We start from the raw sequence: 11,197 nt of genomic DNA on the forward strand, positions 1-11,197 counted from the left end.
AACGAAAGAGTTAACGAAGGCCCGTTGTCGCCCGTTTCAGGCAATGTACGTGACCGCCGTCTTCCCTTACCTGGTGCTGACCATCTTCCTGATCCGTGCCCTCACTCTGCCCGGCGCTACCATTGGACTGGTGTACCTCTTCACCCCGAATGTGAGTACCACCTGGGTGATTGCGCGACTGTATGCAGGCCGCGGTGAGCTAATGTGCTGTGTTCTTAGTGGGAGATACTGAAGAACCCTCAGGTGTGGCTGGACGCTTCCACGCAGATCTTCTTCTCGCTCTCTGTGGCCTTTGGAGGTCTCATAGCGTTCTCCAGCTATAACGCAGAGAGGTAATGAGGGTGGAAAACTACCCCATGACGGTTTCATTTGGACGATATATGCGCGTGTGTGTGTGTGACTTTATTTTCTGTTCCGCGTCCGCGTAGAAACAACTGTGAGATGGATGCGGTTCTCGTGGGAGTGATCAATAGCGCCACGTCTCTCTACGGCGCCGTCCCCATCTTCTCCATCCTGGGATTTAAAGCCAACACCGCCTTCAACTCCTGTATGGAGGAGTGCGTATATGCACACAAGTATTGTTTTTCTTTGGCCGATATCAACGATATATATCAATATAATATTTTTTTTGGGGGGGGGGGGGGGGGGGGTCCGATCTTGCAGGAACATCTTGGCTCTGATCAACCACTTTGAGCTTTCAGACCAGAACATGACAGTGGACAACTATGATCAATGGTTGGAGTATCTAAATCGTACGTTTCCAGCTGAGGTGGCCCGTGTGGACCTGAGGCACTGTGACCTGCAATCATTCCTTGACCAGGTATTGTAGCGAAGGTTACGTTATTGTACTACTGGACTCTATTGGGGGGGGACACACACACACACACACGCAAACCCCCAGTTTAGAGGGCAGCACCCTAGACACCAAACACCCCCCCCACCACACACATGGTAGAGGGCTTCGCCTGTGCTTATAGAAAGGGTTACATTATCGTAACCTTCCTAACTCACACAGGCTCAAAAACATCCAATGCATTCTGGTTTTTTTCCCAAAATGTCTTCCTCCCCTTTCTCGTCCTCCGGAGTGCTTCCTCATTACCGTCTTTGCCCCCAACCCCCTTTTCGTCTTCCTCTTCCCAGAGTGCATCGGGAACCGGCCTGGCTTTCATCGTGTTCAGCGAAGCGGTGGTGGCGATGCCGGGCGCCCAGATATGGGCCGTACTGTTCTTCACCATGCTCCTGAGCCTGGGCCTCTCCTCCATGTTCGGCAACTTGGAGGGCGTCCTCACGCCCATCAGAGACCTCCAACTGCTGCCCAAGTGGATCCCCGATGGAGTTGTAACGGGTAAGGGGGAGGATAGTTTGGCGTTTTGAAGCGGTAACACGTTTTAAAGCTGCCTCTTCTCTCACTTCCTCAGCGATCATCTGCTCGATAGCCTTCCTGATGGCTCTCATCTTCACCATGGGTTCGGGGAACTACTGGGTGGAGATCTTCAACACCTACGTGGGCTCTGTACCCCTGCTCATCGTCGCATTCTTCGAGATCACCGCCGTCATTTACGTCTACGGCATGAAGAAGTAACTTCTACACGGTCGGTTTATGAGACTCGTATACAAATGGAGATCCCGGTGTGCTTGAGCATTTCCTCTGGTTCCCCTTGACAGTTTCAGTGAAGACATCTACTTCATGACTGGGAAGAAGCCCAACATGTTCTGGAAGGCATGCTGGATGGTGATCAGTCCTTTAATGCTCCTGGTGGTGTTGATTTTCTACATCATCGTCCAGGCACAAAAACACCCAACGTATCCCACATGGAACCCAGACTATGTAAGTACAGTCCAGAGTCCAGTCTTGAATACATTATATATAAGAAACACACACACACGATAAAGCAAGTGTGCACTTCAAGCACCAAAGTTAGCAACTAGCTGGTGACCAACGTCAAGCATTTAGCGACTAGAAAGCCAGATCTTTTCCATTGGAGGAGACTGAAAACAGAGCTAAAAGAGAGTGAATGTTGCAGCACCCAAGCAGCTAAAAATGAATAAATGAATGCAGGTTTAGGAGGAATAGTTTTTTACATTCTTGGACACAAGAGTTAACCGCCATTTTGCTTCGAGTTAGATGAGAAGATCGATGCACGTTCATGAAGCTAGCGCCCCAGGAAATTAGCTTTTTGGAAGAAGGAGCGATAGCCTAGCTCTGTCCAAAAGGTAAATAAATATATACCAGCACCTCAAAAGGTTTAAAAAAGGTGCATCTTCTTTCTTTCTTTGTGGTTTTATGGGAAGTTGCGTGCTAGAAACATTTCTTGGTTGAGCATAAGGGACTTTAAGCTAAGCTAACCCAATTATGACAGATATTGATTTTTTTTTAGAGGGAGAATAAAGAGAATCAGCCAATTTCAACTCACAATATTCATTATTTGCACTTCTTGGTTGTTGTTTTTTTCCTTCAGGAACAATTCCCCAAAACGGAGGCGAAGCCCTACCCAGACTGGGTGTTTGCCATAATCATCCTCCTGTCTGTAGTACCCGTGATTCCCATCCCGCTCGTGGCGCTCTACAAACTGATCTGCTGTAGAATCAAGAAGTCCTCCGCCGACCCGAATCCCTCCTGCGACGACGGCTTTGAGGTTGAAAAACGGGAACCTACCGCTTGCTGAACAATGAAAAAAAAAAAATCGTGACCAAACAGATAATCAGTCGTGCATGTTTACCGGGAATCACCAGGAAACCTGGACAACCGTGGTCCTCAAAAATAAAAGTGGATTTATTTAACATTTAATTTACATTGTCGTGCACCGTACAAAAACATCATTGAAAATCAGATCCAAGGCTTCCTGCTGCCACTCGAGTCACGAACAGGCCCACAGAACTTCTGTGAACTTATTTACATAGAAATTCTCCTCCCGAGTGACGCCGTGTCGTCTCTGTGGAAAACTACCACTCGGTGGAAAACTACCACCAAAGTGTAACTCAAAGTCCAGCGGCACTAACGGCTTTGGGGACGAGGCGAGGTCTCAGTGTGGGAGTGGGAAGATTTTCAATTAAACCCATTTATTGCATTTATGACCCGAAGGTTTATCACGTCAAGGTTTTATGATTAAAGGACTGTTTTTCTTTCTTCCTTGACATTTTGTGACTGACCTTTTTTTTTTTTAGGGCACACTGAAGATCAGATAACTCCAAAATGACGGATTTCAAAAACTTGAAGATGAGAAAATAACCACTAAATATGTATAACTATACCTTTTGAGCTGCTGAGGGTTTTTATGGTTCTAATGGGAGCTGCAATTCAGCTGGTAGTCTACATCTGGATGGCCAAGAAGTCGACGGGGGTCCTGGGGTTCGTGGCCTGGCGAACCCTGGCCAGCCTCATGGCCCCCAGACGTCGCTCTAGACTGCGCTTCCCTGGAAAAAAAAAAAAAAAAAGTATATATATTCTTCTTCTCTCTTTGGACGGTGAACTGTAAAATTAAAAAAATCAACCTGAACTACTTCCTGCACCTGTAAAAATGTAATAAAAGAACAAAGGTGGCGATAAAACAGATTTATGTGCACGTGAGATCGTTATCTGGAGCCGTCGGGTTCAACCTTTTCGCACAGTCGACACTCAAAGCGATCGTATCGTTCATCCGTGGAATGTTTTTTTCTCGATGTGATCGAGGGCCCTGTGCGTTCCTGCAGTTCAGTAACTTCCTGGTCCTGAACAAAAACACGTTTAGTGCGACCGCGTTCGTGATCAGAGGGCAAAAGAGCAATCGCGGTGCTCGTTTTGGCCCTCTGGATGCAACAGCTGCTTTAGTTGGCAGAGGAAATCACACACATACACACACACACACACACACACTTAGTGTGCATGTATAAGTTGTGCCACTTTCAGTTTATTACCCACTTTTAGTGCAAATTAAAATTGCAATTATGGCAAATGGTAGTAGTAGTAATAGTTACTGGGAGTAACTCCAGTTCCGTGAATCAAGAAAGAAAAGTTTTCTATCCGATGTTGTGGATTACATTTAGTTTGTTAACGAAAAATAATCATCAACCATGTTTTTCCTTAAAAAGGTTAATTGCAACTTAGAATCTTCTTATGATTGGTATTTTCCATTTTAAAAAAGACTAATCCATAAATCAAGAAAACAAAAAAGTAAAAAAAAAAAAGGTGCATCTTCTTTCTTTAAACCATACAAACTTAAAGTCAATTAATTAGTTGTGGTTTTATGCGAAGTTGCGTGCTAGAAACATTTCTTGGTTGAGCAGAGGGACTTTAAGCTAAGCTAACGTAGCTATTTTATGACAGATATGAGAGGAGGTATTGATTTATTTTTTTTTTTTTAAAAAGGGGGATATAACAGATTATTCGATAATGTAAACAATTGCTAGTTGGAGCCACGATTTATTGTTCTGCTGTGTGTGTGTTGTGCAGAATATTGTATTTAAATATTCTTTATAAACTCTCTCATCGTCCTAATTTAAAAGAATACGTTGGGACACCAGCGTGGTGCCGTCGTGCGTTTCGGTGCACGTACGTTTGTGCAGATGTGGCAGCAGACACTTGTAGAGAAACCGGTGTCGCGACAGCACGAGCAAGAAGGACAGGCAGAAGAGCAGCTCCACGGCTTCGTACTGCACCACGCCACCCTGGGTCTGACTGCCGAGAACCTGCCCTGAAGAGACAATAGAGAAGAAGTTTGAGCTCCAGATTGCTTAAATAAATTAGTTTTTCCAGATGTATTGTATAATAAAAAATAAATATATATATATATATATATATATATATATATATATATATATATATATATATATATATATATATATATTTAAATGTTGCCTTTGTTGCTGAGCCTGATGAGCTGATTGGCGTAGTCGGCCATGTCCAATATCATCTGCAGGAAGTAGTCGGGGTTCTTAGCAACCGTCTGGCCGAAGGGCAAACTCTGGGCACACACGTGGAACCTGACGCGAGGAACAAAAAGAAAGACTATACAAAGACCAGGGGGTACAGTTATGGATCAATATCTTGATCGATAACCCTCCCAGTGCTGAAAAGGTGCTACATGTGGTGGTCGGAGCATCGATATAGAAGCAGACAACGGTTTGCTATGTGAAGATAAAAATGAGCCTCCGTTTACCCCCCCTCCCCCCCTCAGGTTAACACCGTTAGCTCCACCGCTGTTAGCACCGTTTCCTGCTTAGCCTGTCGCCATGTTGAGAGCCATTAAGAGGCAATCAAAATGCCCTCGATCGCATTAATAGCAGATTAATAGTGAGAGGAGATTTGTGTTTGTTGTAAATTTCTTTCAATACTGGGTGGGCAATGGAAACGAAGTTATTCACATTGAATTTATTTTTAAAATCTGAATATTAGACTGTTACATATTCCTATTTGATCTGACAACAGTAAAAAATGATGTAGATTGCGATGTCATGTCACTTTCTCTACCTGCATGCATGAAGCAGCACCAGCTTGTAGATGTTCTTGTAGACGACCTCAAGAGAATTGGTCTGAGAAAGAGAAGCGCGACAGCGAAAGGTTGCAGCAATGACATTAAAGTGACTGAAAAAAGAAAAGCAGTGTGTGTGTGTGTCGGCAATATTAACTAGTTATATTTTATGTTCCCCGATCTGTTTGACGCTCACTTTATTATCAATCTGCTTCCTTTTTTTCTAAGTCATAAACTCAGTTATCGCTGAACTTGACAAAACGAACTTCCAGCTGGTCACCATGGATATTGTGTTCTCTACGTGTTGATAGATGCAGATTCGGGCTTATAGATTCGGCTCATGTACGTTTGAGTTGCTGCTGATGAACACATATTGGGGGTCGAGAGCTTTTTTTTTTTTTTTAGATATAAAAAACAAAAAAAGGAACCATTATTTCCCCCGACCTTCAGGTCCAGGAACAGCGGGTGACACTTGAGTCTGAGGATGGCCGTCAGCTTCCTCCTCATCTGCTGTCCAGCCGAGTGGAACGAGCCCAAAGTCACGCTGTAGCGCAGAGACAGGTCTGCGTAGCTGTGGGAGACGGGAAGTGAGAAACAACAACAACAACAACAAAAACTGCACAATGAAAAGAAATACTGAAAAATGAATACGTGGTAAGAGACGCTTTCAACCTGGAGTAGTCCTTGGAGACGTCCAGCGACTGCGTGTCCAGCAGCAGCCCACACCAGGGGAAGAGGCAGTGGGCGGGCAGCGCCCGGATGCCGGGACACGAGCCCACGCTGCCCGTCACCTGGAAGTTCACCGCCACCTTCTGCGGGTTGAGCACCAGACCGTACTGCGGCACGCCGGCCAGCAAGATCCTACACGCACAACGGTGGGAAGAGCCATCAACAACAACAACAGAGGAAAAAAAGAGAGAGAAAAGATAAAATTGCATGTGAAAAAATTGCGAGTCATACTTGAGGAAGGTTTGTGCGCCGTGCAAGTCGGGCGTGATCAGAAGGAAGTCGTCCACCAGTCTCATCAAACACCTGGAAAACAACACAAAAGGTGAATAGAAGAGAGCGACGGCCCCCTGCTGCTGCAGACGTGTCATTACAAGTAGCCGATGTTGGCCAGAAAAAGAAATAAGCAGCCGGCTGCCCCGCGTACCCTTTCTTCTCGGCGATGTCTTTGAACAGGACGTTCTCCATGTGCCCGTAGCAGAGGCAGCAGAGCAGGCTGGACACAACCGATCCCTGAGGAATCCCTCGGCACTGACGGTAAGTTCTGAAACAGAGAAAACGGGGGGCAAAACGAGTGGTTAACGTGCTCGCCCGACGTTGCGTAAACTCCCGTTTGTCGGTTGGGCTTACTTCTTGCCAAACTGAACAACGCTGCCGGTCAGCATTTGGGTGAAGAGCTGCAACGCCTCTCTGCCGTGAAGGTCTGAGCAGAAATACTGAAAAAAAAAAAAAAGGTTCAAAAGAATAATCAAGGTTGCTTATTTAATTTAAAAAGAAATATACGGGCACATCTGAGGACTCACCTGCTCCACCAGTATGGCATGATGCACTTTCCCTCTCTTCTGCAGGGACGTCACAAACCCTTTCATGTTGGTGGAGCCCATGTTACCCTCCAGGAAATCTGCCTGCATCAACAGAACCATGAGAAAATCTCCAGAACGGAAAACGCTGCGATAGCGACATGTCAATCACCTTGTAGCCCCGCCCTAAAGCATCCCCTGAACATCACGCTGTATTGAAGAAGACTTGAAACTAGAGATTGAGACCAAAAACTCATGTTTATAATGTTTACTGAGGGAATACATCAAGAGAAGTAGAGTCATTTATATAGACTTCTATACAACCAGAGGAGTCGCCCCCTGGTGGTCAGGAGAGAGAATGCAGGTTAAAAAGGCACTGAAGATCACTCTTCAGAACTGGAGGTTTCCACCTCTGTGTGTCTGTGTGTCTGTATGTATGTATGTATGTATGTATGTATGTATGTATGTATGTGTGTGTGTGTGTGTGTGTGTGTGTGAAGGTACCTGTCTAACAAAGGACTTTTTCATGCCCTCGTGGGAATCAGCCCAGATTTTGGCATAGCGACGGATGGTAAAGAGTTCTTCCTGGACGGGTGTCAGAGCCTGGCCAATCACTTCAATGAGTTTGTCATGAGGCAGACTCTCGTAGGCGCCACTCACATCCACCTTAAAAACACACAGAAAAGAATGAATGAATGAAGGAAGGAAACAACAAAAAATAAAAAACTGGCAGACAATAACCGACCTTAACAAAGTAGAGGGGCTTGGGTTCGTCCTTCTGGGCCGGAGCTAGAGAGCACAGCACCTTGTGGATATCCGTCATGCCCCACACTGTGGAGCCCAGGAGGGCCGGAGTGGAGCGCACACAGGCCCGCAGCATGTCCAGCAGGTCCCGGACACGCCCCCGGTAGACCTGCATGGGGAGGGAGGGGGGGGGGTAGAAATGCCTTAAAATGCATAATGTAACAAATAAATATATGCATTTATAATCGGTGTGGAAAGCATTGAACGCCATGGTGGAGAGACGTACTCTGGTTTTGGCGTCTGCTCCGACGACTCGCGTTATGGGCCTCATGCTGTCGGTCTTGGGAATGAAGCGCAGGCGGGAGATGACGGTGGCTTTCGGGAGGGCCGCCACCTGAGCCGGGGTCAACTCCTCCATCTGACCCTTGGAGAGGTGATCCCTGGAAAAAAAAAAAAATTAAAAAAAACGTTGCGAGCTTGCGTGTCACCGTTGCGTGCGTGTGTGTGCGTGTGCGTGTGCGTGTGCGTGTGCGTGTGCGTGTGCGTGTGCGTGTGCGTGTGCGTGTGCGTGTGCGTGTGCGTGTGCGTGTGCGTGTGCGTGTGCGTGTGCGTGTGTGTACCTGAAGGCCAATTCCTGCAGTTTCGCCCAGACTTCCTGTCTGTAGAACCGGACGGCGTTCTTCCGGCCCACGCTCTCGGTGACGTAGAAGCAGGCTCGGACCAGGCCCACCACGTACCCGTCCAGAAGCCAGGCCAGGAGCTGACCCAGGATCTGCGTGCGATACGAGAGCTCACTGGGCGGGACCCTACCAGTTGGACTGATCTTCAGCCAGTCGCAGTCGTTCACCTTCATCTTCCACATCAGTTCGGCCAGCGAGAGACGCTCGAACTTGCCGCTGGACAGGAAGCCCCGGACCCTGAAGAAGAACCGACGTCGGTTGTGGGCGGAGCCCCACAGCTCCGAGGGGATCACGGCCAAGAGGCATTCCCTGACAAACAGGTAGACCCTGTGGGGCGCGCAGTGCCGAGGCAAGAGGGCGCTCAACCGCCCCGGTTCGGCCGCGCCCACATCCGCCACGGGGCACGCCCTCTGCAGCATGCGGCCGTAGGGGCAGCTCCTGTGTCGACGCAGCAGCCGACTGAACGAGGGCACCGCGCGGAAAAAGCGCCGGGGCAGTTTCTTGGGTTTCCCCTCCGGCCCGCTGAGGAACGGCAGCCCCTCGAAGAAGACCGTCCGCACCAGGTCTCGCCCGCGCAGCCTCCGGCACCCGCCGCCCGCGCTCCTCTTCCTCCGGTTGAGGAGGAAGCCGCGCATGCCCCTTCCCCCGTACAGGAAGCCCAGCGTGCGGATGAAACTCTGCGAGGGCGGCAGAGGAGGGGAGGTGCCCGATCTCCAACTGGGTCCTCCCTCTGCGGGAATTACGGTCTTTTGCATTTCGACGGGCCGTTTGTCCAAAGGCTTCGGCGGTTCCACATGTTGACCTTCCTCCACCTGTTCCCCCGTGGGCTCTTGCGGTCCTACCCGTCTCCTCTTTCCTATCATAATCTCCTCCTCGTCCTTCGGGTCAGTATCCCTCTTTCTTTTCCTCGTCGCCTCCCTCCGGTGCCTCGTCCCGCCGACAGCGCCGCTGCCGGCTCCCCGTCTCCCTTTCCAGGTCGCCGCACCTCGGTTCCTTCCGAACCGAGCGCCGTTGCGCGCCCTGTACCGGGGCTGCAGGCAGAACCCGGTGGAGGCTGTCGTCATGGACACCCTGTCGTAGACGGGAGCGCCGCACACCTGGAAAACGCACGACGGCGGAACCGCCACGAAGGCGGAGCAGCTCTCCAGCAGGTAGCGCGCGAGGTCCGTGCCGAGGCGCGCGGTGACCTTCTTCCACAGGTCGCTGCCGTGGATGTAGGCCGCGCTTTGGGTCACGTCGCCTTGGAACTTGAAGTGGTCGGCGTCCCGCTCCTCCTGAGCCACGGACAGGAAGCTGTAGCCGTGTGCCAGGATGTTTTTCTTTCTTTTTCTTTTGAGATTGTTGACGACAAAGGCCAGCAGCTCGGGGAGAGTGCAGATCTGTGGAGAGCGGAACAAAAACAAATACACACAAACAGCATCAGAATCAAAACAAGACAACATGAGAAGTTTCTCTCTTTAGGTCGATAAATGCTTTCCTTCTCCTTTCTGCATGAAAGGAAAAATAAGATTCAGTCTCTTAGAAACACACACACACACACACACACACACACACACACACACACACACACACACACACACACACACACACACACACACACACACACACACACACACACACACACACACACACACACACACACACACACACACACACACACACACACACACACACACACACACACACACACACACACACACACACACACACACACACACACACACACACACACACACACACACACACACACACACACACACACACACACACACACACACACACACACACACACACACACACACACACACACACACACACACACACACACACACACACACACACACACACACACACACACACACACACACACACGTTACGCCAGCTGTCGTGCGCCTCAGAACTCGCTTTACGGCAGCTCACCTGGCTGCAGCTCGGCACTTGCTGCAGGTCCTTGTCGAAGCACACGAAGACGCCGCGGACGAAGGACTTGAAGCGGGGCGTGTCGGACGGCTCCACGAGCGCAGCCCTGCGTCCTTCGCGGAACACCACGCGGCTCGCGAACTCCTCCAGGGTCTCCGTGTGCCGGTACAGGGACCGGAGGATGTCGAGCGCGGGGGACAAGTCGGTCCGAGACATCCCGGACGACGGGACGCGGCGGAGAGACACACGGAGGGCCGTTTAAAGAGCCCGCGTCGTCCTCAGCCAATGAGAGATGGGCTTGTTGTGAGAGGCCAATCAGATAGCCCCATACTCAAGCCGAGAGAATTGACAGTTGACCAATAGCCAACGAGAATCAGACTCGTTTATTTAGCTGCGTTGAACATGCGAGGAATTTAACGAGGTGAAAGGTGCATAACAATAAACCTAGACATAGCATAGAACAATAAAAACAGTAGACGTATAATAAAAACAATCGACATAGAATAAAACAATAAAATTAATAAAAACAAAAAAATAGATTAACACAATAAAAACAATAGACATATAACAAAAATAATCAAAACAATAGACATAGAATAATACAATACAATTAATAATAATATTATAATAATATTGTACACTTTATTGATCCCACAGTGGAGAAATTGCATTTGATCCCCTCCTTCGTTATTCAGGAGCAGTGGGCTGCAGTGAAACGCCCCGCCCACATGCCCTCATGGGAGTCAAGCTGGTCATAGCAGTGAACATGTGACCGGAAGTGTGTCAAACGTACCTTCAAAGTAAAAAATATACAAAAAGTAAACTGATTAAACTCACAATTTCACCCAAAATGTTCAGCACTGGAACCTACCACAAATTC

General features: G+C 48.6%; 2 protein-coding genes across 4 annotated transcripts in view; one reads left to right on the top strand and one right to left on the bottom strand.

The window, feature by feature from the left end:
* The window catches only part of LOC117738754 (sodium-dependent neutral amino acid transporter B(0)AT1-like), a 4,847-nt gene extending 2,168 nt beyond the window's left edge, over positions 1-2,679 (top strand). Inside the window, exons 5-12 of the mRNA XM_034544856.1 lie at positions 41-151; positions 220-332; positions 429-557; positions 664-820; positions 1,141-1,345; positions 1,419-1,578; positions 1,666-1,828; positions 2,460-2,679. Coding sequence (XP_034400747.1) covers positions 41-151; positions 220-332; positions 429-557; positions 664-820; positions 1,141-1,345; positions 1,419-1,578; positions 1,666-1,828; positions 2,460-2,666 — 1,245 coding nt within the window. The 3' untranslated portion in view covers positions 2,667-2,679. The remainder of the gene's footprint in view (positions 1-40; positions 152-219; positions 333-428; positions 558-663; positions 821-1,140; positions 1,346-1,418; positions 1,579-1,665; positions 1,829-2,459) is intronic.
* Positions 640-10,603, bottom strand: tert (telomerase reverse transcriptase). 3 transcript variants are annotated; one of them, XR_004610111.1, is made up of 16 exons: positions 10,318-10,603; positions 8,338-9,776; positions 8,004-8,157; positions 7,719-7,886; positions 7,478-7,639; positions 6,977-7,078; positions 6,804-6,889; positions 6,601-6,717; positions 6,408-6,479; positions 6,120-6,308; positions 5,892-6,018; positions 5,447-5,508; positions 4,835-4,959; positions 4,533-4,670; positions 3,253-3,414; positions 640-2,662 (listed from the first exon to the last, which is right to left on the bottom strand). XR_004610111.1 is itself a non-coding variant. In XM_034544833.1 (15 exons), exons 1-15 carry the CDS (start codon positions 10,531-10,533, stop codon positions 3,311-3,313), a joined length of 3,261 nt encoding a protein of 1,086 aa, XP_034400724.1. In that variant the 5' UTR covers positions 10,534-10,603; the 3' UTR covers positions 3,073-3,310. The 3 variants fall into 3 exon arrangements, 1 of the variants encoding a protein (XP_034400724.1); XM_034544833.1 differs by lacking the exon at positions 640-2,662 and having other exon boundaries at positions 3,073-3,414; XR_004610112.1 differs by lacking the exons at positions 640-2,662; positions 3,253-3,414; positions 5,447-5,508 and having other exon boundaries at positions 4,561-4,670.
* Positions 10,604-11,197: the final 594 nt, after the last annotated feature.

Source organism: Cyclopterus lumpus, chromosome 11 (genome assembly GCF_009769545.1).
Source record: "Cyclopterus lumpus isolate fCycLum1 chromosome 11, fCycLum1.pri, whole genome shotgun sequence".
In the NCBI taxonomy this organism is placed as follows: Eukaryota; Metazoa; Chordata; class Actinopteri; order Perciformes; family Cyclopteridae; genus Cyclopterus; species Cyclopterus lumpus.

Coding starts and splice junctions, on each gene's coding strand:
- tert (XM_034544833.1), bottom strand. CDS start 10,533: ATGTCTCGGACCGACTTGTCCCCCGCGCTCGACATCCTCCGGTCCCTG. Junction 6,718..6,803: donor GTTGTTCAGTTTGGCAAGAA/GTAAGCCCAACC, acceptor TCTCTGTTTCAG/AACTTACCGTCAGTGCCGAG. Junction 6,480..6,600: donor GACATCGCCGAGAAGAAAGG/GTACGCGGGGCA, acceptor GTTGTTTTCCAG/GTGTTTGATGAGACTGGTGG.